This window comes from Bubalus bubalis, chromosome 5 (genome assembly GCF_019923935.1).
Source record: "Bubalus bubalis isolate 160015118507 breed Murrah chromosome 5, NDDB_SH_1, whole genome shotgun sequence".
Lineage (NCBI taxonomy): Eukaryota > Metazoa > Chordata > Mammalia > Artiodactyla > Bovidae > Bubalus > Bubalus bubalis.
The window spans coordinates 51473523-51499410 of record NC_059161.1 but is presented as its reverse complement, the minus strand read 5'-3'; the positions used below and the strand labels follow the sequence as shown (position 1 = coordinate 51499410).

The 25888-nt window shown below is 56.8% G+C and overlaps 1 protein-coding gene across 1 annotated transcript in view; it reads right to left on the bottom strand.

The window, feature by feature from the left end:
• Positions 1-2225: 2225 nt before the first annotated feature.
• ITPKB (inositol-trisphosphate 3-kinase B) overlaps positions 2226-25888 on the bottom strand; it is a 105062-nt gene continuing 81399 nt past the window's right edge. Inside the window, exons 3-8 of the mRNA XM_006046084.4 lie at positions 16388-16487; positions 14942-15155; positions 10043-10247; positions 7883-7984; positions 6262-6333; positions 2226-5393 (exon numbers count right to left, since the gene is read on the bottom strand). Of these exons, the coding sequence (XP_006046146.1) occupies positions 5178-5393; positions 6262-6333; positions 7883-7984; positions 10043-10247; positions 14942-15155; positions 16388-16487 (909 nt within the window). The 3' untranslated portion in view covers positions 2226-5177. The remainder of the gene's footprint in view (positions 5394-6261; positions 6334-7882; positions 7985-10042; positions 10248-14941; positions 15156-16387; positions 16488-25888) is intronic.

Genomic DNA, 25888 nt, shown 5'->3' with positions numbered 1-25888 from the left:
GCGATGTCTCCATCCGTCTGTGCTGGAGACATAGGAGGCGGAGCAGGGAAACCAGGCGGATATGAGGCCAGGGTTTCATGGCCGCAGGAGCTGCACATGGGTTGGGAGCGATCACAAAGCCTGGCGGGGGTAGGGGTGATGATGGTGAGGAGAGGGAGTGACACTCATCCACCCCAGAAAGCACTGTCGTGAGCCTTGGTTGTTGTTCTTTAGTCTGTCAGTCATGTCCGACTCTCTGCGACCCCATGGACTAGAGCCAGTCAGGCTCCTCTGTCCATGGGACTTCCCAGGCAAGAATACGGGAGTATTCTCCATTAGTGCCTCTACTGGGCAATTACTGGCAATGGCAAGATCTAGAGAAAGACACTCAGAACAGATGGCTGAAAGAGGCACAGACACAAAGGCTGCGGCAGAGGATGGAGGCCAGGTAATCCATGCCGGTTGGGAGCAGCTCTGCTCCTGCCTAAGAAGGGGCATCTGTGTGCCCGAAAGCCATGGTCACTGCGGGTGCTCAGGGACCCCATCAACACTGCCTGAGCGCCTGCCCTGTGTCTGGCACTGCAAAATGTGGAAAACTGTAGTTAAAAGGTCAAGTCTCTGCTCTCGGAATGGAGGAGACAGACCCCAAGTCCTGTAGATGGTTTGGAACACTGAGCAGCATGTGGGAGATGAGTGTGGCTGGGGTGCGCTTGCTTTAGCCAGGGGGTCAGAGACTTTTCCAAGGAGTTAACACGGGAGCCAAGAGCTAAAGGATGGTTATCTCTGCTGAGGTTCCCCAGGGAGCAAAGCCTGAGGAGGAGGCTTGTTTCCTGCTTCTTTGTCAGCATGAAGCCCCACCGGATCCTCCAACTTACAAAGATACCCTTGCCCCCGCCCCCAGACACCCCTCAAGGACGTGGGGCGGGAGGGACAGCACACAGATGGCGCCCAGCACCATGGTCTCCAGGGCCTTTATTCAGGAAGGCACAGGGCGAGTAAGGTCTGTTTGGCAGGCACGCTGCGGGGGTCTGGAACAGCTCAGTTTTCTCCAATGAAGCTTCTTTGTCAGAATGAAGACCAGCTGCTGGTCTGATCTGATAGGACCTTTGGGGAGCTGCATCCATCAGGCAGGTGGGTGTGTGGTGAAGGTGCAGGGACCTAGTGACCTGTGCTTGTCTCCCACTGGGGAAAGGTTTGTACCACGGGAAGGGGGACTGTTAAATTCCCCAGACTTCAGGGTTACACAGGCACATGGGCACATCCCAGGGCTCTGGGCTGAGAGGAAAGGAAGGGCAGGAAGCAGTTGGGATGAACCTGGTTGGAGCCCACAGAGCTAGTGTGGGGCAGGGACAGGAATGAGATACAGGCGTGAGAATGAGCACAGTTACCACGGGATAACCTGGGGAGAGCAGTCCAGCCAGGAGGGACAGAAGGTACAAAGGCACTGTGGCTGTTTTGTGCTTTTGTCCTGTAATTTTTCAAAATGATAAGGATGAACCAGCCCCCTGGATACAGAATGCTGGATTCTGCAAATGAAGCCGCCAGCAATCCAGAGCTAGGAGAGGCCTGAAGGGAAGGGCACGGCGAATCCTTGATGTGCTGCCAGGGCTCCTGCTCTCAGTGGTCCTCCTCGGCCAACCCAGCCCCACGGCCGTGCATTAGCCCACCAAACCCTCGCTGGGCGGCTGTTATGTGCCAGGCTTGGTGCTCAGTGCCTGGGATGCATGACAAAGGCAAGACAAGCTCTCTGCCCTCCAGACGTCCTCCCAGGGAGGGAGAAGACAGAATTGGTTTTGAAAACAGGCAAATTCTGGATCTGAATCCCTGCTTCCCACTTATTACCCAGGGCAAGGTGTTTGTTCTAAGCCTCAGTTTCCCCACTGGTAGACTATACAGCTTTACTCATGGAGCCAATACCGGGATCCAAGGGGACTAGAGACGCGAGCACCCAGAGCCAGGCTGCATAAGCAAAGGCTGCTGGCAACTCTGCCAGCTCCGGGGGGGAGCAGACTGTGGCTTCGTCCCTGAGATACTATGTGAAGTTTTCATGGGAAGAGTAGAAAAGAGTTTTGAAAAGTGTTTAAAACCCTTTGCCGATTAAAATATGACCCAATCTGACCCCCAAACCTGGGAGTTGTCAGAGCCCCACTGGATCCTCCAACTTACAAAGATACCCTTGCCCCCGCCCCCAGACACCCCTCAAGGACGTGGGGCGGGAGGGACAGTACACAGATGGCGCCCAGCACCATGGTCTCCAGGGCCTTTATTCAGGAAGGCACAGGGCGTGTAAAGTCTGTTTGGCAGGCACGCTGCGGGGGTCTGTAACAGCTCAGTTTTCTCCAAAGGTGTGGCGCGGAGAGGGGTGCAGAGGGAAGGAGAACAGCCGGGGGAGTCTTCTTCTCCAGAAAAAGGCACTGGCAGGGGGTGAGCACCTCGCTTCTTCCCAAGCAAGGGCCTGGGTTATATACACACGGGGGTTGACCAGACGCAGAGAAACTCAAAGCTAAATACAGCTAGCGGTGGAAAGAGTCCATGGGGAGTTGGGAGGGGAGGGGGGCAGTGGCCAAGGCTACATCCGGGCTTTTTCCACTGGGTGGGAAAAGACGTTCAGAAAGAAGGCAGAGCTTTAAAGGAGAAATAGCATCCAGCCTCTCAGATTTAGTGTTTTGTGCAATTGAAAAACCCACAAAATAAATATAACTTAAAAACCTCTTACATGATACTAAAAGCACATTTGGGACAAGCAGTTGAGAACCCCCCTCCACTGCTGAGCAGTGCTGAACCCCAGGAGCCCCACGGGGCCACCCACTCACTTGTGTGCAGGTGTGCACACCTCGGCCCTCCCTCCTGACACCTGCAGGGCCAGGACCCAGGGGGTCCCTACCTGGACCGGGCTGGCTGGGGGAGGTTTGCAGACTGCCTGAATCCCATTCCAGGATCCATCCAGCCCGCTTGGACAACGGAGGAGTGGGGGACAGCGGGGGGAATGGGGTGCGAGAGAGGAGGTGTGCAGGAGTAGCATGGGAAATACAAACCCCTCAAACCCCTAGGTAATAGAATAACCCCACAGAGATACCGCTTTCTACCATTCACGTATATACGTGTCACCCAAAGCAAAGAATTGCCAAGAGGAGGGCCTCGGGGGCACCTTTAATGAACAAATCACTTGTATATTAGCACACTGTTTGCAAACAACTGGCGTCTGCTTAAAGTGCTTGGAAAGTTTGTTCTCTTCAATTGATTAAGCTGGTCCCCTGTAGTTTTTGTTCATAGCATTATTTTGCTTTAGCAAACTTTTTTTCTTAGATAGAATGAGGGTAACTCGACCAGCCCCTAGTGGGGCTTTACATCTGAATTCATGATGTCCCAGACCCTCCCAGACAGTTGCAGCAGAGACCCCTGGGGTCCCTTCTGACCCAGCTGACCACAGCTCCCAGACCCTGAGCTGACTTTGGCGCTTCTGCCTTCTAGGGTCAGGTGGTGTCACGAGCTCTCTAGTGCTCAGCCGGGCGGGGGTGTGACCTTTAGCAAGTCAGCCCACACGGGAGCTCACTGCTGTTTTGAACAAGAGCCAGGAAGTTGAAAAGTGATTTCCTTTTTTAAAATCTGTACTTACACATCCTCGTGTGTCCCACCCTCCGCCCCCACCAACTGTCACTCACCCAGGATGAAAAGGGAAACGTAAGTCACGTGGGCAAGTTGACAGTTCCCCCAGAGACCCTGGGGTGACAGCGGGCAGCCCAGGAAGCCCTCCCTGTGGACTGGTCCTCCAGGTACACACACCTGGGGACACATCCACTTCATGTGTCCCTGGAGCATCTCCCTGCAGAGCAATGGGTCCAACCTCCTGCAGCAGCACCTGGGCCACAGTACCAAACGGCCACAGAGCTGGAGTTTTGTTCTTTAAAAGTCATGCAAGATTTACATCCTTCTCAATAATACAGACCTACTTGTTTTACAACTAAAATAAGGCTTACAAGTGGTTCCCTATGAATCTTCAAACAACCTAGTAACCCCAGGAAGAGATGCCTGGCACCTTCCACATATTCTGGAAGCTGCCCACAGCACATTTGGGAAATTGGTCTAAGCCCTCCAGGCTGCTATTTCAGGGGGAAAATTATGCCAGTGAGCCAATGTCCTGCTTCGTCCTTGCTCAGCACTGGCCTGAAGCTCTGCCCCCTAACTGCTGGACACTCTGGGTTTCATGAGAGCCCCAGCTGTGCATCAGGGGGACCAGCTGGCACTAGGAAGTGGGGAGGTGAGAGGACAGGAGTGTCCTCTGCAGGTTCTTTCTTCCCTTGGGGCTGCCTGGGCTCTGGCCCGCTGCCATCCAGCCCTCAGGACCGCTCAAAGTAAGGAGGAGAGTGGGAGGCACAGGTGGAAGGCCCTGGGGGTCAGAGGACAGCTCTGAAAGCTCAGGTTTGCAGAGTGTCCCCCTGAATTCATGCCAAGACCACAGAAGAAAGAACAAAGCTCCTGCCTGCGCCCTCCCAGGAAGCTCAATGTCAAGAGCACAGTCAAGTTGGATCTGGGACTTTTGGATCCTGGATCTATCCCAGTGCTGGGGTGTTTCAATACCCAATGGGAGGGGTCCCTGCTTTGGCAGACCTACAAAGGCCACCAGGGCATCTCTGGGAGTCCCTCAGCTGATAAGCAGAGTCTTTTACTCATGGCCAACATGGTTTTGTGCCCCAAATACCAGAAAGCCTGGCAGCAGGCCCCCATGTCCAGAGCAACAGTCAGCCCATCCCCAAAGGGTAAGGCAGAAGCGGGCCACACCTAACAGTGCCATCACCGGCACCAGCCACCAGGGGGCAGCAGGCCCCCACAGGTAACCTGCCCAGAGGCTGGGGTACTCTTCTGTTAGGGTCCCCTCTGGAGCCAGGAACTCCATGGCTGCCTGAGCCTCCCCCCAGCTCTAAACCCTACTGGCCTCCCAGCAGGTGGCCATCCCTGGGTTTGGGCACTTCTCTGCTAGTAGGAGATCCTACTGACAAAGAAAGTGGAAACCCCGGCTCCAAGCCCTTCAATTAGGAAGTAATTAGAAAATCACATCTCTTCTACAAAGTGTCCTGTAGTGCCAATCGATCAGGAGGGTCAGTTCTGGGGCTTGCACCCAGTGGGGGAGTGAAGGGAAAATTCAGAAGGAGAAGGAAAGCAAGGGCGAGAAGAGGCCAGGGTGGTGGTGAGGCGGGGCCTCAGGCGAGCGGGGCACTGGGGCACATTTCTGTCAGGATGTCAATGAGGTTGTTCAGGCCCGAGAGGTAACCGTCCTCCCGGTTCCCTTCCTGCCACGGGACGTCGTGCTGCAGGGTCTGGCCCTCGGGCAGGGGCGTGGTTTTCCCAAAGTCGATCATCCACACCTTGGCCTGTTCCTTCTTGTCGTGGATGAAGAGTAGGGAGCTGCCGATGACCTGGAGGGGAGCAAGGAGATGAGGCCGGGAAGGGCCAGGCCCCACCCTGACCTCACCCTGCTGCAGACCAGGCTCGGGAAAGCCGGAGACCTCAGTGTGAAGTGGGCAGAGCTGCACTCAGGTGAGGCCCAGAGCCCACGGCTCCATTCCCCCATTCTCTCCTGGGCAGCAGAGCCCAGGAGGGTGGCCATGCCCAGGGCAGAGTACATGGGATCCAGAACAAGACCACCCACAGTGTGAACAGAGCCAGGGAGGAATGTCCAGGATGGTAGACCCTGTGTGTGTGTGTGTGTGTGTGCGCGCGCGCGCGCGCGTGCTCGTACGTGGGCCTGGGCTCCCCAGCAAGTCAGGGTCTTATGAACCCCTCCGGGTACTGCTGTCAATCCCCAAATTCTCTCTCTCTCAGGCTCCCTGTGTGCTGCCCTCTGCCCGCAGAGGAAGGCAGGAGCCCTACTCCAGAGTGGTACCCTGGGATCTGCCTGCCTTTCCTGAAGATCTTGGGTTGGTGATGGAGGGCTTCTTGGCTACTCCAGCGGCTCAAGAGACTCTCGGGTGTGGGAGACCCAAGTCCTGCCACAGCCACTCAGAACGGAGGAGCCCCCGTGGTCGGGAGGGAGAGGGTGACGGGACCACAGCTCACAGGCCCCATGGCCGTCCCGGGGAGCCTGGCAGATGGCTGCACTGTGGTTCCCAGGTGGAGTGAGGGGCCTGACCCGGCTGCGGTCAGCCTAAGGACGGCCCTCGGGCTTTGGGAGCAGGTCTGTTAGCGTGGGGGGCAGGCCCACAACTCAGGCAGGCGCGCCCCAAGGTCTGGCCCACCACACAGAGCACAGGTCTCCGCCCCTGAGGACAAACGCCTGACACCTACCTCGTGGCACTTAAAGAAGGGAGAGATTTCCAGGGTGGCCCGGATGTCCTTCAGCCGGTCCCGGTAGGCAATCTGGGAACAGAAAGATGCCCAGATTTTTAAATATATCGGGGAGGTGGTGTGGTGGGGTTAGGTGTCCTTTAGCCTGTTAAGAGTCACTGACTGTCAGCATGAGAGGGTCCTCACACTCTGATAATTTCAAGCTCCTCATCTAGAAATGAAGAAACTGAGGCCCTATGAAGGCAGGGCAGCTGGGGCCCTGGTCCCACGCTCCCTCTACTCCACACTGCTTCGTGACAGGAGGTGCTGCGGTGGAGGGGAGTCAGTTCCAGGAGCCCCTCGCACAGGGGTGAAGTCTGTTCTGGAATGCCAGCCGTGTGGAGGCAGCACCCAGGGAGCCCGGTTGCCATGGTGCGAACTTCCTGACACAAACTTCAGTGCCCTGAACTTTTGAAAAGAACAGCATAAAAGAGCCAAAGCCACAAATCTCTCTGCCCGTGGCTTCTCCACAGAGATGTGCTGGCCCTGGGGCATCCACCCTCCTGGGGGGCTGCGAGGAGGGAAGCCCGTCACACACAAGCACACAGGGTCCCCTCGATGCCCATGTGCAGCAGTGCCAGCCTGGGGCTCAGCGCCAGGAATAAACCCCTCTTGTCCAGGCGCGGGCACCATGCACTCTGAAGCAGCTCTGCTGAGCTGGGGCACCTGTCCCATGACTGAAGCCTCAGCTCTTACCACAGGCCGAAGTCTCTCGGCTGGAAAAGGCGGGAGGGAGACTGCCCAGTACCAGCCGGTGCTGAGTCTCCTTGGAGAAGGGCTGTCTGGGTCCAGCCCTCCTGCTCAGCAGTCCTGGCGAGCCCATGCAGGAGAAGGTGCCTCTCAGGAGGGCTCCAGGGCCCACCTCCCTGGTGTAGTCAAGGCCCTGATTGTCACAGGGTGCCCTGTCCTTGGGCTGTGGGGGCTCAACACGCCCTACCTCACATGATCCCAGTGCTCAGAGCATCTGTCCAGCCTGCCTACAGCAAATGAAGTCATCTGTCACGAACTTATGCCACCCACACCTTCAGGCTCAGAGAGCCTGTCAGTTCTTGCTGGGGAGGGTGATGTGACATCTCACCCTCCGTCCCCCGCAGACTTCCGTCCCTCGGTCTCAGCCTAGTGGAGGGTTGGCCAGGCCTAGGAGTGCAGGGACCAGCAGGCTGCCAGGCCCCTGCTTTCCTTGCTGTGTGCCCTTGACCACTCAGTCTCCTCATCTGTAAAATGGGGGCAAGGATGCCAAGCCTCAGGCGGCTGCTCTGAGGGTTTGGTGAGCACTTGGTGTAATACCTGGCAGGCAGAGGAGGGCCGGGGGGGGGGGGGGGGGGCGCTAGAGGAATACAGTGCTGGAAAGGGCTGCTCTGAAGGGGATGGAGACGTTCTGGGGAGCTGAGTTTCTGGCGAAGGGAAAAAACAAGCGCATGTTCACCCACTGACAGGCTGACAACCACAGCATCTCCCTCTCCACCTTCCAAGCAGAAGTTTGGGGCCAGGGTTTTCTGCATGGGTACCACGGCTCAGTCTTGGGCTGGGCAAGCACCCCCAGAGAGGGCCCAGCCCCCTTTACCGGGGGCACCTGACTCACCAAGATGTTTGGGTTTCCTTTAGTGAATTCTCTGAAGGCCTCAATCACCTGCTCCCTCGTTTTGGTCTTCTTGAAGTCCCGGTTCACAGAGCCATCTTCTTTCTGAAAAGAAGGACACCCACCCGGGAGGCAGTTCAGCAGACAGCCCGCAGGTGGGCACTGCACTCATTCCCCCACCCCATGCTTCAGAGCCAGGAGCCCCAAATTGACCCCCAGGCAGTGAGGCGCCCGCGTGCAGCACCAGGAGGCAGGCGCTGGACTGACCAGGCACGGGGCGGTTAGTGGGACAGCAAAGCAGAGGGGCGCCTGACCTGGGCCCTGGCTGAGGAGAGGGAGCAGGTAGCACCAGAGTCTCAGAGAGAGGAAGAGTATCAGGGAGGCCTGGAAGCCTGAGGGGCACCTGGGCCAAGCTGGGGGAGCAGGGCCGTGAGAGCTGCCCATCCTGAGGGTCCCGAGTGTGAGCAGCGGGGCTCTGAGGGAGCCGCACGGGCCTCTGCTGCCCCTAGAGGCCCAGGGTGCTGGCACCGTGGAACCTAGGTGCCAGAAGGTCCCTGCTGCCCAGGGACGCCCTTGCTCCCCACAGGAGAGGGAAGCCCCTTGCCCCACGTTCAGATTCCCTTTGTAATTACAGGTCTCTGACTTAGGCTCCCTGAAAGCCGAGATTTAACAGCCCACCCGGCTCCCAGCCCCGCCCAGCACACGAAATGGGCCCATTTCCTAAGCCCGGTGCTATGTCTGTTCCAGGCAGACCAGGCAACACGTGAGGCTTAATTAGCACCTCTATGAGGAAATCTGTTCTTTAAGATCAAAGAGTGAGAAAGGATGGCTCTCCTAGGAGCCCCCAGACATGGGTCTGTGCACCCCAGGAGCTGAGCTTAAGGCACTGTGGCTGCCTCTGCAAGAACCCTGGGCAGAGGGAGAGAGCGGTGGCTGGGCCTTCCCCACCCCACAGAGGGCCTCTGCGGGGGGCCTTTCCTGGACTAAGGGAGGGGAGAGGCTGGTGGAGAGCTGGTGAAGGCAGCTGGCTTCTCTCAGAGCCCGAGAAGCTGTGGGCTGCTGCCACACAGCTAGACAACAGACAGACCAGAAGATCCAGCTTGAGATGGAGAGAGAGGTAAAGGGGAAAGCAGACTGCTTCAGACAGGTCCAGAGAGGAAAAGGAGCGCTGAGAGGAAGAGGATGTGCATATAACAACACTGGATGCAAAAACAGCAACAGCTGATTTCAGAAGACAGGGGAGGGGCAAGTGGCTTTCTCAGCTCGTAAAGCAGCTGTCCCAGGGGCCACTGCCCAGCAGAAACTTCCACCGAATGCCATCTGCAAGGAGGCTGCCCTGGCTTCACTTGCTCGGGAGTCATGCCCTACTCTGAGCAAGGGCCGGCCAACACGAGCCAAGAATGGACAGAGAAGAGAAACCCAAGAACGCTCAGGGACTGTCCTCCACTGACAGGAATGGCTGCCTGAGACTGAGGGGCCAGCACCTCACACCATGCTGCTTGGGGCGAAACGCACGTCTGAGCAGACGCCCAGATCCAACAGCAAAGGCAGCGTCTGGGAGCCTGGCTCTGGGGAGAGCATTCTCAGGCCCTACTCAAATGAGTGAAGGGGAAAGAAAGGAGAATGAGGTGGCCTGGAAGTTGAGGGGTGGCCTCGGTGCAGGCTCCCCAGAGGTGTTTGGTGACCCGGATGGAACAGTGCCTAGTCCTGCCCGCCTGGGCAGACGAGTAGGATGTCAAAGCAGCTAGCGGGCTCCCTCCCTTGCCTGCATCTCACTGAAAGTCCTCATTTTGGGACCCTGGGCAGAATGAGCCAGCTCCCAGCCCTGGCATCCAGGCAGGGCCCTGCTGTGTGGGTACTTAATGCCGGGCATGGTCTGGACTGAAGGCAGGGTCATTGGCAGAGCGCTTACTGCTGGGCAGAGCTAGAAGGCACCCCTGCTCCGAGGCCCCAGCTCCCTCCATGGCCACCCCACCTCAGACCAAGGAGAAGGCCAGTTTCCCCAAACGCTGGCTGCCCGTGCCCTGGCTCTATACTGGGAGGAATCTTACAGTCTCTGAAGGACCCCTGGGGTGAATGGTGGTGGAATCCAAGGACCCAGTCCTTTCCCATCCAGAAGCTGGGCGGCTCAGGCAGCTTCAGGCCCCAGCTGGCCGTCCTCACCTTGATGCCCTCGATCCTGAACCCGAGGGTGGCCGTGGAGCTGATGGTTTCCCTCCACTGCATGTACCGTGGCTTGGTCACGGCCCGCTGGGCTTTCTCCTCCTCTGTCGGGGCCTCTGGGTCCACCTCAATCATCTTCTGGTACATGTCCTTCCGGAGGCTGGGCTTCTTCCGGGCCTTGGTGAGCTCCTCCTCCAGGTAGGTCCTACGAGGCAAGGGAGGCCACATGAGGGCCGCTGGCTGGACCAAGGCCCACTGGCGCCTTGCCCAAGGGCTGCAGTCAGCTTGGCCAAGCCAGGCTCACCCAGGGCGGGCACATGTTGGGTTGGGCTGGGGTTGGCTCTTGACAGAGACCGGGGCAGCCTTGCCTAACAGGGGCAACTTCATTCCGGGACCACTGGGAAGGCCTGACAAAGCCCAAGGAGCTCTTCCTTCTCGGGGAAGCTCACAGGACCAGCAGGGGAGGAGCAGGCAGGGCAGCTTGGGAGCTCGTCCTGCTGGGGTAAGGATGGGGAGGGGGCTGAAGGCAGGTCCATTCAGAGCCCAGCTTCCCCGCCCCCCACGTCTGCCTGGGACCCTCCCAAGAAGCAAGGGCTTCAGAAGCCAGAACCTGTATGGGTCTGGAAGCATGTTCTGTCCCTCTACCCTGTCCATCTCCCTGGTGATCCTGAGGGCTCTCTCTGAAGAGGGAACACCTTCTTGAGTAAAAAGGCCAGGCCAGAAGGTGGTCTCTGAAGGAGCCACAGTGCTGGAGGGAGAAGCATGACGGTGGGGAGGAGAGGGGAGCCTCGGGGCTCCGTTTTGCTACAGAAGAGACATGCTGGGTTCTTCCTGCCTCTCAGACACCAGGCCTTGAGAAGACACAGTTAAGCAAACTGTTTCACCACCGCGCCCTCTGCACAGGTGTTGGGGGTGGGGCGGGGACGAAGCCTGCAGGCCCAACTGGCAGGGGTCCCCTAGAAACCAGAGGACATAACAGAAGCAGGGACGCTACAGTCTCTGGGCAGCCTGGCACTGAATTCCTGGCCCCAAGATGCCTCCCTGACCCCCAGGGCCAATGGGGTGAGTCACCCCCCTGCTGCACATCAGACGCCCACCCTCCTCCCTGCTCCTATTTCAAACTCCCCGTCACCTCCCACAACGAGCTCAGCTGCTGTCTGTGACCCTTCCTGAGACAGAAATCTGCAGCGTCAGTTGAGTAGAGGGAAGTTTCCTCCCCAGGCCAGTGTGGGTGGGCATTGCCCACACGGTGGCCTGTGACAACCAGCCTGGCCTCCACTCACCATCTGTCCCCGGGGGCTTTGCTCCACAGCCACCCACCACACCTCCAACCTGCCAGTGCGGGACCCAGAAAACACTAGTCAAATCTAAATCTATTAAAAAGTTACCAGAACCACTGGACCAACTCTTGAAAGAAGCAAATCTTTGGGTGTGAACTTGGGCCTGGTCACTTAGGACCTTCCAGAGTGATGAGGGCTTCCTGGGTAGCTCAGCTGGTAAAGAATCTGCCTGCAATGCAGGAGAGCCCGGTTTGATTCTTGGGTCAGGAAGTTCCTCTGGAGAAGGGATAGACTGCCCACTCTAGTGTTCTTGGGCTTCCCTGGTGGCTCAGACAGTAAAGTATCCATTGCAATGTGGGAGACCTAGGTTTGATCCCTGGGTTGGGAAGATCCCCTAGAGGAGGGCATGGCAACCCACTCCAGAATTCTTGCCTGGAGAATCCCATGGACAGAGGAGCCTGGCGGGCTATAATAGTTCATGGGGTCACAAAGAGTGGGACATGACTGAGTGACTAAGCACAGCACAGGGAATGATGAAGACCATAGGAGGTGGTCTGCCTTGGTTATGCCCTCTATACACACACACATGCATACACACACCACTATATGTACGCCCATGCACACAAACACTACCGTGTACAGAGCCAGGTCAGTGATGATGAGAGCTTCAGGGCAGAGGCTGTGAGCAGGAGGCTTCTGTGTCGACTTGTGTCGTGCTGGCCCGTGTGTGTATTTGTGTGTATTTGTGTGTGCGGTGTGGAAGGGGCTGCCATCCCAATGCTCCTGAGTGCACTGCAGGGGCCTGCAGGGTGGGTGGATGGGTGCACTTCTGCAAAGATTTCTCAGTAACTCCTTAAACAGGAAGCAAGCCTCAATGTCAAATCCCTTTCCACAAAGGGCTTTCTTCGAAAAGGGACCTGCGCAGTTCAATCTGGGCAGAGTTGCTCACCTTCCAGGGAGGAAAGGGGCTGGGCAAATGCCCACAAGGGTCATGAGCCGGGTGGTGGGGTCAGGGGTCCACTGAGGGTGTCCTGACACTGGCCCAGCCCACCTCGCCCACCCCCGCAGGAAGGTCATGCCTCCATGTCACGTGGAGGAGCAGAGGCCAAGGGGCGAAGCCACAAGATGAAGCAGAGGGAGGGCTCCTCTCAGGAAGGCAGCCGGCCCGTGGCGAGCCAACAGGTGACACACCAAAGCCACCCACTCCCACCACCCTCTCTAACCTGCTTCCACAAGGGCAGAGGCGCTACAGGCAGCTCGGTCTCTGCCTGCCAGTCTCTGGCCCCAACATCAGGAAGACACTCCTGATTCTCCAGACACAGAGTTACAGGTTAAATTGAAGAAAACTCCCTAGAGCAAAGCAGGCCTGTGTCCTTGTGGAACCGGGGTCCCAAGAACGCCCCTTGTTAGGACATCACAGTTGCCTCCATCCGTTCCTCGGGCTCCACCGCGGCTGAGGCTCAGGCTGCTGATCCGTCCTTCCATCACAGTGACAAGTCTGTGATGAGTCTGAGCCCCTCCTGCTGGGGATTCAGGGTCTGTGGTGGCCCCGGCTCCAGCCTCCTCCCTCTGACAACCACAGAGCCCCTGGGCAGGGCCAAGCTGCAGCCCAGGCTAGACTGGCAGTCAGAGGCCTGCGGCAGAGGTGGGCGGTGTGTTTGTCTGGCTGCGTGGCCCTGGCGAGTCCCTTAGCCTCTGGTGGCAAAGGGCTCCTGCCCGAGACTGGCCCGAGGCCCATCTGCCAGGATGGCTGTAAGAGGTCCTCAACACTCGGAGCACAGAAGGGCCCTCCACACTCAGGACCCAGGAGACAGGGAAGGTGGGGCTGGAGGGGGACTGGTTTGGGGGAGACCTTTCCCTTTCCCTCCACTCGGGCCCTCACTTGCCCACACTCTCAGTCTCCAAGCTCCGCCCAGGACTGAGCTAACTGTGTCCCAGCCCTCCTGGTGGCTCCCGAGAGCCCTGGCCGCAATGGGACAGGTGGCAGAGGGAGGGGGCAGCCCTGGTGAGAGGGGGCGGCTCCTGTCCCCCCAGCCTGCCAGGGAACAGACGGGCACACCGGCAGCCTTTTGGGACTGGCTGGCCACACATTCTTCCCACGGGGTGTACTTATTTTGGCCGTGGTCTGACTGTACAGCCATTAGAATTTTTATGTGTCTCCCCTTGAGAGGGACTTCCTAGTGCATCACGCGAGTGCCTTCCAGGCACAGAAATTAAGACTCTGGAGAAAAGCAGTGGCCAAGTGGTGGACGGAGGGATGTTCTGTTTCCTCCCCGGTGGGCTGGAGATGGTGAGACCCCTGGATGGAGGGAGGAGAAGGCTGGGAGGCTGGGGACAGTGCCAGAGCAAAGACTGGGACCTATACTTACCGACCCCTTCGTCCCCGCCCTCGGGGCAATGCCAAGGGGACACACTGAGCCAGCCTGCAGGGTCTGATTTTATGACACAACTCCCAGGAGGAATGAAGAGGGAAGGAAAACTGACCAGCTTGCCTGCTTCTCTCCTGCACGCACGCACGCATGCACACACACTCTCACACACACTCCTCTTTCTCAGTCTCCTCTTTTAAGAAGTAAAACTGCTTAAACCATCCAAAGCAAACACAGGCTCCAGCTGTGAACTCTGCGGCTGGGAGCCTGGTCTCCCCAGCGAGCAGCGGGAGGGATGGAGGAGCCGGCGTCTGGCCGCCTCCTCTCGGCACCTGCAGCTGGGCGGCTCTCTGAGGCCTGCGGGGACTTCCCCACCCGCTGCCCTGCTGGGGAGAAGGAGCCACTCGGTGACTCCTGAGATGAAATGTTCAGAGTCTGAGAGATGAGGAAAACCCGACCAGCAAAGAAGGGCCGGCAGCCAGGTCTCGGGGCCTCTGGGCTCTGCTCGCCGCCCTGTCTCCTCCAGCCCACTCCTCCTGTCTCCTGTCTGGGTAGGGTCTGGGGTCAGGTGGCAGGACCCAACTCCACATACAGGCTGCCCACATACCCATCTGGCCATGTGTCCTGCCCCTGACCCGGGAACATGCAGCTGCCAGGCTGGGGCCACTACCAGCCCCAACCCAGAAGGCAGCAAGCTGGTGCCTGTTGTCAGGACCTCTTGTGCCCCTGGACTTCCTTCTCCGTTGCTCCCTTATGGCAGGCTTGAGTCTTTTGGCAAATCAACACAATCTACTGACCAGTTCCTTCTTTCCACTCACCAGCATGGGGGCAGGCAGCAGGAGTGGGAGAATGGGGTAAGAGGAGCCTCTACTCCAGGTGCCCCCCTTGTGACCCATGCAACAGGAAGCCGCCCCCGCTGCTCGCCCCAGCAATCCCGCCTGACCAAATGGGCAGCCCTCTCCGTGGGGAGGCTCCACACTCCTCCAGGTCCCCTGGGTCCCTGGCTCACTGGAGAAGGAAAGAGGTCGTCCTGAGCAGAGCCAGCTTCCCTGTCCCCTCCGCACATATGCGAGATGACCGGGGTGGGGTCCACCCAGACCTATGGCCCGTCCTCGCACACACGAGGCCTCAGGGACCGCCCAGAAAGCCCCCGCCTCCTGGGATCCCTGAGCCACCGCCCTGCCCAGTATCTGCTGCCAGCCAGCTGGGTGCCAAGGAGTGGGCGGCCCCACCCCAGAAGCCTGGCTCACCTGACGCCCATCTTGCAGTCCATCACGCACGGCGAGTCGAAGTCAGCCAGTAGGTCATCCATCTGGTTGTAGCGCTCCCCGTCCTTGACCACATCCCCGTGGTAGGCAGGCACGAAGGGCTTCAGCACGTCAGCCATCAGCCTGTCCAGGCAGCGCTGCTCCGACTCACAGTGCTTCTTCAGGATCCTGCCGTTGGCAGCTGCCTTGAAGCTCCCTGCGGAGCAAGGTAGGAGGAGACCCTGGGTCTCTGGCCCGGGCCCTCCCTGCCCTGACCTTCCCCCCGGCACACACGCCCCTCCATCACGGGATGCTGTGGGGTTGGCTAAGCACAGGGCTTAGGATGTGCCCAGGTTTCTGCTGGCAGAACGAGCCCTTTAAGGGGAGTGAGGGCAAGTCCCAGTCTCCCCCACACCTAGACGGCAACTCTGGGCTGGTTCCCTGAATTCCCAGACCCCAGGCTCCTCCTCTGAAGTTGGAAGCAGAGCAGTGCTCACAGCTGGAGGGTGAGCAAGGCTAGTAGAGGTCTGGGCAGGACCTACGCACCCCCCTTTATGTGATTCCTACCTCCCACCCCACCAATGACCCTTCCCAGCCACAAAGGTGTCTCCACTCTCAGTGGAGAAGCCCTGATAAGATGGGACTTAGTGCCAGGACAGGGAGACCGGCAGAGAAGTGTGGACCCCACACTTCTGAGCCACACCCTCAGGCAAGTACTGAGGAAGGGTGTCCATCGGCCTGCCTTGAGCTAGGCCAACGTAGTTGAGGATATAAAAAAACGTCAGACCTTGTACTGCCGTGAAGTCCACAGGCAGCCGCTGAAAACCCCCCTGATGATGGATGGATCATCGTTACAAAGGATGATGCATGACAAAGGGCCGCGGCTAGTGGGCTAGACAGCTCTAGATGCCCTCCCCTGTCACTGAGGGCCACCTGGAGACCTCATGGCTAGCCCAGGGCCTGGCCACTGCATCCAGCACTCCACACCGTCTAACACTCATGGAGTGACCTGCCCGTCTCTCCCACCAGCTACGAGTCTCCTCTGGGGCAGACACTGTATCTGCATTCATGCTGTTACCCCGAGGAGCATGGTGAGGGGAGCATACAACAGGCACTTGGGGAAGCATTTAGCTTTGTCTCTTTGTCCAGGGTGACAAATGGCAGGCGAGCTAAAAAGACGGATGATTTTGTTTTATTGAGTTAAAATGAAAGATTGAAAGAAAGAGATCGAAAGAGACAGAGACTGAAGGGAGAGAGGTGTGTGATCTGTGAAGGGGTGACGCAGTATGGAGAGGGCGATTGTCATGTGCATTTTCAAGGCAGTGTTAGGGCCCTTCTCTTGGAAAGCATCTCTGTTCGGAACCTTGAACTCCCGGAACATCCAGGGCCGCCCCCGCCATGTGCTGGTTGCCTCCCCAGAGCCAGTCGTCCCGGGAGAGCTGCAGCTACCTGCGTGTCCTGCCAGCTGGATCCAGGGGTACTTCTTCTTGAAGGACATGACAAAGGGAGACCAGTGCACCATGTTTTTTATTTTCCTCCATGATTTGCTCTAGAAACAAGCAAACGAAAAACTCAACATTAGAAGCAGAACTACTACTTTATGGTTAGGATGAATTCAAAGCCAGGTAAGCTCTGGCCACAGGACGAAAGGTGAGTGCCACGCCCACAAAGCAGGTGGCTCCGAGGACCTAGCCTCCGAGGACCTAGCCTCCGAGGTCCTCCCCTCCAACATCTATGTGGCATATATCTAGGGGGCTTTGCCCCTTTGTACAAACAGGCTGAGCAAAACACCTCGAGTCAAGGGGACAGGCTCCGACACACTCTGAGAACAGAGGGCAGGGTAGGCAGAGGTTCTCTATCCAGGGCTGAGACCATCCCATGCCACGCCCCTGTCAGGGGACAGCTAAACCCACACTGCCCTTCTTCGTGCCCCTCTCGGGCCTTCAGTTTCATCTGTCTAGGGAGGGTTTAGTTGGTACCCATGCTCTTTGGATCAGTGGACACTCTAGGACTCTGGAAAATGACCTCTCTCATCCCAACAGCAAGGGCTCGTAAGGGGAAGACCAGAGAGGTTATGGTCGCCCCGTGGCAGCGTGCCATCTCACTCTGCACTGGCACAGGCGGTGGCAGCAGAGGCAGCTCTTGCCTATGAGAGGCGTGAGGAGACTTTAAAGGGAATTCCCCAGGGACTGCAGTGCCACCAAGGCTTTGAGACTTGCAAGCAAGTCTTTGAGGCTTGCAAGCAAGCCCGTGAGACTCCCTCTCCACTGTACTTCTCCTTCTCAGGACGTTTCTTAAATAAAAACTGTGTGTGTGTGTGTGTGTAGGAGGGGCTCCTTGGGCAGAAAAGAGAACTAACCTTTATTGAGCACCTTACTTTATTTTCTCAGCAAGCATGGTAATCATTGTTTTGATTTGCAGAACCCCAGCCTCAGACAAGTAAGTAACACAGCAGCATTTAAACCCTCACCTACATGACTACTTTTTTAAAAAATCCTTTTTATCCCCAGCAATAAACATTTCTCTGTATAAAAATATCCCTAAGTGAACTTTAATAAGAATGGGTTGTAGACATGAAGATCAAGTGTCTTGAGCCCCTGAAGGGGGTGATGAGAAGTGAACTGAGAAGCATTTCAAGTTCCTGAGAAGTGGATCCCTGAACCAGCAAAACCACAGACAGTAAACCCAAGACTCTGTGCTGGGAAGGGGAAGCTGGGAATTCTGCAGAAGAGGGGGTCCTGCCTAGACAGGGCACCCTAGAGAGGCAGCTCTTCCTTTCCTGTCCTGAACCGTCTGCCAGCAGCCACCCAAAGCATGCTGAATGGACTCCCCAAGGGTAAATCAAGGTTAAATTGGTCTCCTTTGTTTTTTTTCTCCGTGGTGAGACTCAGCTACTTCTGTCATCAAGTTTTCAAGTTAAAATCTGTTTAAGGAGAAAAATTCTTCCCTACATGAACCTGGCAATGTTTGCCCCATCCCAGAAACCCTCGCTCTACCGTCAAGACCTACTCTATCCTTAAGTGAGGGCAGTGCTCTGCCAGGCTACATGACAAAGGGCTGGCCTCATCGACAAGGGTGTTTTTCCTAGGTCTTTCTGATGGAGATCACCAAAGAAGGCTAAGGAAAGCCAGTGTTTCTTATCTAAGCATGAGGGCAGCAATGGGAAAATCTAGTTACATGAGACAACCAATCAAGTGATGGTGTGTTCGACCCAGAGGGTAGACGTTTAGGTGGGTCCAAAAGACAAGTGCATAGTGGTCACCATCTTCTGATCACACTCCTGCAACAGAGCTCAGAGGGGACAAGGATCCGACAGGTTCAGAGCCGGGTCGGAGGTGGGGGAAGGTACAGTGTTCTCCAACCAGGGCTAAGCTGACCCCATCCTATACCACTCCCCCATAAGAGGTCGACTAAACCCACACTGACTTTTTTTTTTGGCCTTGCAGGCTTAGCTGCTCCATGGCATGTGGGATCTTAGTTCCCTGACCAGGGATTGAACCTGCATCTCTCATACTGAGAGTTGGGTTCTTAACCACTGGACCACCAGGGAAGTCCCCCCACATTGCCCTTCTTCACAAACCCTCTTGGGGCCTCAGTTTTCTCATCTGTCTAGGGAGAGATAGACAACTGGTCCCCCATGCTCTTTGGTCCTGTGGACACTCTGCTGCTGCTGCTGCTAAGTCACTTCAGTCGTGTCCGACTCTGTGCGACCCCATAGACGGCAGCCCACCAGGCTCCCCTGTCTCTGGGATTCCCCAGGCAAGAACACTGGAGTGGGTTGCCATTTCCTTCTCCAATGAATGAAAATGAAAAGTGAAAGTGAAGTCGCTCAGTCATGTCCGAGTCTTCGCGACCCCATGGACTGCAGCCTACCAGGCTCCTCCGTCCATGGGATTTTTTCCAGGCTAGAGTACTGGAGTGGGGTGCCATCACCTTCTCAATGTGGACACTCTAGAACTCTGAAAAACAACCCCTCTCACATTCCAAGATCAAGGCCCCTCAGAGAAAGACAAGAGGCCCCAGTTTGCAGATGTAGTGACAGCAGAAGACCCAGGGAGGAGTGTCAGCTGCCGGGGTGGGGCTGGGGGTGGGGGATGCCTGAGGCCTGCTGGGAAGGAAGGCTGACCCCCAGAGGCGGTCTGGGGGCAGACTCGAGGGGGCAGAAGACTCCTGCAGGCAGCGGGGCCTGTGGGAACAGAGGCCCAGGACCGGGGTTTAGAGCAACTGGGCCATGTGTGGTGGGAACGAGAGCTGGAAGCAGTGGTTGATAAGCACGAGTAGGCAAGACCAGCTCTGGATGCCGGGCTGAAATGGTTGGACTCAGGGGACTGTGGTGTGGGGGAGACAGGCTGCCCTGGGCCTGAGTCCTGGCTCCATCCACTCCTCACTGACCTGGGACATGTAGGACCCTTCCTGAGGCCCTATTATCTTACCTGTAAAATGGGAATAACACGTAGCTTCCTTTGGTCCCAGGAGGTAAAGCCATTAGGAGCTCACAGGGCACAGAGGCGTTTGTAGAAGAGTCTTAGTGGTCTGAGTTCAAGGAAGAGTGTCCTTGAAGTCACCCCAGTAATAGTCAGTCTGGAGATAAGTTTACTAAAGAATAAAGGCCATGGAGCTGGGGCTGGGCCAGACCCACCCAGTTGGGATGCAGCTCTTTGGGGACCCACTGGGACCCACTGGGCAGGGGGCCTGGGACGCAGGAGGCAGGAGGGAACTGATGCTGGCTGAGAAAAGCCAGGTCCAGCCCAGTGGACGCATCTGAGCTGTGAAACCTCTAGGTCCAGGGGTCTAAAAAGGAGAAGGGTGCTCCAGGGCAGGGGTCCTCCGATGGCTTATGGGACCCAAGAGCCTCCCAGCATGGCCAAGCTCTGAGTAAACGAGACCTTTTTCTGGGTAGCTTCCCTTTTCCCACACCTCCTCCACAAGGAAGCAATTCTTCAACGTGAAAATGGGCCCCACGTGGCCAAGGCCAGAGAGCCCGCCCCTTCCAAGGTGGAATATTCCACTGGGCCGGGTGTGCACACCAGGGGATTTCTAAACTGCGCTGGCAGCGGCACGCAGGGGATTTTCCTGTGGTTTTAAATAGCAGCACCCGGGCCGTGCCTAAGGTCGCTGCCAAACATTAAACAGAAAAGCAGATCCCGGTCCAGGTCCAGGCCCAGGAAAGGAGGCTGCAGGGTGATCACGGCCCCCGACCCTCAGCCCATAGAAGTGGAGAGAAACAGAAAGGTGGGAGGTTGCAGAGAATCGGTTCCCCTATGATGATGCCAGAGACCCCAGCACCCATCCAGGGACCACCTGCTCCAGGTAGAAGCCATGTCCCAGGCAGCTGGTTCCAGAAGGCAGGTGGGGGCTAGCAGTCTCCCTCTGAGCCCCTCGCTGGAGGAAGCCACAGTTCTCAGAAGTGGAGGCCAGGCCTCTCCCTCGACCCAAGACAGGAGGCCAGCAAGACAGGAGAACAGCCCGACAATCTGGAAGAATTCCATCTCAAGGAGGTGATCATCTTTTCTCTCCAGGGAGAGCCTCAAGAGCGTCAGTCACTGGAATCAGACCACAGCCCCAGGTCTCGAGCTTCTTGAGCCCAGCTATGTCAGACACACAGGCAGCCCTCACAGGCCTTGAAAGTGGTGTGGCCGAGGGTGCCTGGTCCCTCCTCCAGGGCAGCACTGGCTGCCTGCTGATCTCGCTGGCTCCGGTCCTCCATCACTTCCCAGTCACCAGGGCTATCTGGACACCCTCCACTGACCCTCCCTGGAATGCCCCCGAAGCGCCACCTGCCTGACACGCCCCCTTGACCTCTCTGGGCAGCGGAATCCTCACATGTCAATCTGAGGAGTTGGCTAGCTGACTCAGGCAAGCTCAGCTCTGATGCACTCCTTACTCACATGCAGGTGTGGAACCGGCTTAACTAAATGGATAAGCTGGGGTGTTCCCCTCCAGTCTGCCGGGCATGACAGAGCAAAGGGGACGGCTCTCAGAAACTGCCTGCAAGCTGGCATCGTCTGTCATCTCACCAGGAGGGCTCATTTCCCTAGACGTGCAACAGGATGGGCGCCAGCCTCCCCCAGCACTGACTCATTGCTTATGGGCTCTCACTATGTGACAGGAGCTGGGCCGGGCCCTTTACGGCCTCATTTCTCATCTTCAAAGAGCCCCATGGTGGACGGGAGTCCACCTCTGGAAAATGAAGAATCTTACCAGTTGAACTGCTTCCCAGTCATTCCACTCTCCCCCTCAGCCGCAGGTGCCAGTTCATCCTGGGAACCCCACACCAAGATACCAACAGCAATGTCTATCCACAAGCAGGGCCCTTCCCAGCCCAGAGCATGCTGGACGAGGTGACGGGGACAGAAAACCGGGCAGGAAGGACGGTTCTTCATGGCAGTTCCCCTGGGCAGCCAGGGCACGAGGCTGCTCAGGGGGACGGGGTGTTCAGGCTGCTTCTTCAGCAGAGGGGCCCAGAGTCTTTGGGAGACACTTCACAACTGACCACCAAACCCTAGACAGGTCTCACTCGAGCTGGGCAGGAACCACTTCCAGCTTAGCCACCAGGTGACACTGGGCTCGCCCACGAGTCAGATCAGACCAGACAATCGTTCCTAGACTGTGGCTGGGATTCTGCACTGGGGATGTTCTTGGGCGGCATTGCAAGGGGAAAGCAAGCCCCACAAAGCTGATGGCCTGTCAAGCAGGATGGCAGGGGGGCAGGGGGGATCAGAGGCGCACATCTCTCACCTTGATTCTGTGCTGGATGTAAGTCAACTGCAGATCGGAAGTAAGGTTTTTCGTAGGCTTGGACCACCTGGCTCCACAGATCCCTAGATGACTGCCTGCACACCTGGGCTAAATAAGCACTGGTCTGGGTTTTGCTCTGTTTCCTTACCTGTATGCAGGACAGGAGGGCCTTCTGCTGACCTTTGCTACAGCCCTGACCTTGCTCTGTGAGAGGTGGGGTCTTGTTCTCTACTCTGGCTGCACGGGAAAAGGCGCAGAACCCTAATGCACTCAGAGTAGTTCAGGAGGATCAGAAAACAGCCTGCCCCAGCGGGCAGAGGCTGGTCCTTTAAGACTCAAGAGATATGTGGTGTTCTGGCACTGCTCTGGCCGGTTCCCTGCCTTCATACCTGACTTGACGGGAGCTCAAATATTCGGAGAATGTGGAGAGGGATTGCAGCGGGAGAAAAAAAAAACAAACACCCAACAACAACAAAACCCCAACCCTCTTCAAGCTTGAGGTGACAGAAGTCACCCGGAAAGGGAGTTTCAGAACCTGGCAAGCATGCACGGAGCCCTCTCCAGCCACTAGGTGCCTTTGGAAGGCTTGGGGCCTAACACATTCTGTCTCACTTTTCCCTCCGCATCTTTGCCCGAAGATTCCAGGCCTCAGGGCAGATGTGAGTTTACTCTCTAGAGGCGACCCCTCCACCCAGCACACGGAGCCTCAGAGTGCCTGGGGTAACCCTGGCCAGGAAAGCTGCTCCTCACCCCCCACTCTGGCCTGGACTCGAATCAGCCGGAGCCCTTGAGAGCCCAACGCGGAAACTATCCACTGGCCGGTGGGGCTGCCGGGGCCCCAGGGAGGAAGCCTGGGCAGCGTCTCTGATTCTGTGTTTATCTTAACCAGACTCCAAGCTTCCCAATGATGCTAATGGCTCTTGGGCAAATGCCGCCTTCCGGCTGGCTCCCCCAGCCAGTTATCTGCCTCGTGCTGCATGGAACATTGCCTTAAGACAAATGAAAGGACTAAACGGATGACCTCAAAGCTGGGCCATCAAACAGGCAAAAAGGACTGGTGGAGATGAGGAGAAAGATGAAGGCGGGAAAGCAGGGATCCGGAGCCGAGGCTAGGGCATGAGGGGGCCTCCAGCCACCCTACCCACAGGATGCTTCAGCTGCTGTCAGGATCGGCTGCATGATACACAGGGCCCAGTGCAAAGCAAAATTCGGGCCCCGGGCCCAGAACTTGTTAAGAATATCAGGATGGGGAGGCACGGCATGCACCAAGCGTGGGGCCCCTTTGAGGGCCCTCAGGGGCTGCATGCTCTCACTCCCCCGGGAAGCCGGCCCTGCCTCCCGGGGTGGAAAAGAGCCCTGCTGTTATGTGGCAGCAGGTGACTCGGGGGTTGCAAGGCCTTCTGGCTCCTGACCTGCTCCCTCTCTGCCGATGACCACAGACTGCTGGGAGGGGAGGGCTGAAGATTGAAGGTGCTTAAGGTTCTCCTTGGGGGGCTCCCAGCAGTACACCCCAAAAATCGCAGAAGGGGAATGATGTCCTCAGCTCCCCCCTCATTCACCCTCTGCACATTCCTCAGGGCATGGCCTTGCTCTCCCCTTGCTCGTGACCTCTTTCTCGTCCACTGAGTAGGGAGTGGGCCCAGCAGTGGCATCGGAGCCGATCCAGCCCCCACAACAGGAGGGCGGGCTGCCCAGGGTCAACACCATCTTCTCCTCAGCTCAGCCCACACTGCCCTCCGGGGCCTGCTTCCTGTCTTCTTTCGAGCCACCGCCTGCCCCTCCAAACCAACGCTGTGTCTCTCCACAAAAGTTGGGATGGGTGGAGGAAAAAGGGGTAGTGTCCTGAGGGTGCAGATGCCCCTTTGCTAGAGGACTGCCTCACACGTAGTAGGAGGTTTCCAGGCCTGGTGCCCCTCCCACCACCCCCCTCCTCCCCAAGGAGGCATCTGCAGCTCACTAAACACACCTTCGGGCTTTGCTGGTGGCTCAGATGGTGAATAATCTGCCTGCAATGCAGGAGACCTGGATTCGATCCCTGGGTTGGGAAGATCCCCTGGAGAAGGGAATGGCAACCCACTCCAGTTACCTGAAGAATCCCACGGACAGAGGAGCCTGGAGGGCTACAGTCAAAGGGTCACAAAGAGTCAGACACGACTGAGCCACTAAGCGCACACACACACACAAACACACCTTTTCTCAGGACTGCTGAGGTTCTCCAGGCAACTCCTGGCTCCTTAAATCCCTCCCTACCCGCCCTCAACACTTTCAGCCACCAGGGATTTTTCATAAGCATGGGTACAGAGGCAAAGGACTCCGCTAACCCCTAGGCAGCTCAGAGACCCTTTTCCCCAGAAGCCCTTCCTCTGTTTGAGAAGGGTGCTCCCATGGTGCTCTGGGCACACCCGCTCCCCACGTCTGCTCTGGGTGAGTATAACCCTTCAGAGACCCAGGAGCCCCTGCACCTGGCCCCACCAGATACTCAGCCAGTGCTTGCTGAGAGGGTCCCCGGAGAGGTCACCACTATTAGCGAGGCCTGCAGCTGTGAGGGGTCCCCCATGGCTCAGCAGGAGGGCGACCACATCCAACGTCACCCATCAGGAACCTGGTCAAAATCGCTCGAAGCGAGATGAAGTTGCAGGCCTCTGCAGGCTCTGCTCCCCTCCTAACAGCCCCAGCGGAGCCTGGACTGTCTCAGACAAGCAGGCCTCTTGAAGACAGCTCCTCACAGCCCCACTTCGTCCACGGCAGCCGGCCTTTCTGCAGCTTCCCTTCCCGCTGGCCCTGCCAGGCCTGCCGCTGTTTCCGCCCTGCAGATTCTCTGTACTCTCCCCCTCCACCTCGAGTCTGTCCAAAGTCCTCTTTCTCTGAGGCAGGCCACAGCATTGGATTTTGTTTCCAGAAGGCACACAACCTAGGTTTTGGAGCTAGAATGATCCCTTGCTCTGCCGCTTCCCAGCTGCAGCTGTGAGCAAGTCTTCGAACCTCTCCTGCCTCAGTGTTCTCATCTGTAAACTAGGCATGATAACCTCCCACTGGCCACCCCACCAGGTTAGAGAGAGAACGGAAGAAGCGGTAACACATATACATGGGTGCTCTGTATACTGTCATTGAACAGGTGAACCTTAGATGTTTACTTTGTTTGTACTTCTGTGTACAAGCTTTTATCTTTCTTTCCTTTTTTAAAAAAATTCAATGGTTTTCTCCTCCGAGGCGTAAGAGACTGGCAAAAAATCCATTGGGCACTTCTAGAGGGTCAATCATTGCCGGTGGCAAGAAGATGAGCTAATTGTGTGATTAATTGCTTACAACGCTTCCCTTTGGATGTTCGAGGCAGCTGGGAACCCGCAGGGAGGCTCCCACGGCCTCCGAGCTCCATGACTCAGGGACAGCAGAGGTGGCCAGTGCCCAGGTGTCTTGACAGCAGTTTCTGGTTCAGAAAGTCAGTAACATTGCTAAAAAGAGAAAGAAGAGCTTCCCAAAGAACCCCATTTCACACATGTGTAACTCTGCTAGGCTCCAGTGAAGAAAATAATAAACAGTGGGCCTGCTGAACGGATTTCATTTTATACTGGGGTTTACACACTCTCCTTAACCCCTTTCTCACCTGAGTTGTTCCCTCAATATGCTACTCTCTCCTCCAGCACTTCCCTTTTCATTTAAGTGGATCACCTGGCTAATTTTTATTTTCATATAATTATAAAGAGTATCCTTTTTTTTTTTTTCCTGAGTGAAAGAGATGAAGGGAAATCTCTAAAATATCAGAAAAGGGACATTATCTCTGTACCCCATGTCTCTCCAAACCAATACTGCCATAATCCTTTGCCTTGCTGCACACGTGTGCATACAAGTATGCCTGGGCATATGTGTGTTGGTTAGTGATGATAACCTGGCTTGTCTGGGAAAAGAGGCAGAGAAATCACCTATTAAATGCCTAACATGTCACTAGGTACCATGCTAATATTTCATGTAATCCTCACTCACTACATGCATCCAGTTATCACCATTATGCAAACGGTGAAACATGTTCAGAGAGGTTAAGTAACTTGCCCAAGGTCACACAGCTTCCTGGTGTGCTCCAAGGATCTTGTTTTGTTTCAGCCAACAGGATAACTGGGCCCCCATCATCTCTCCTCCAGTTAAAAAATAGTCTTGGATAAACAGCAAGTGCTTTGTCAGAAGAGTGACCTTTCAGATGGAGCGGGTCTGAATAAA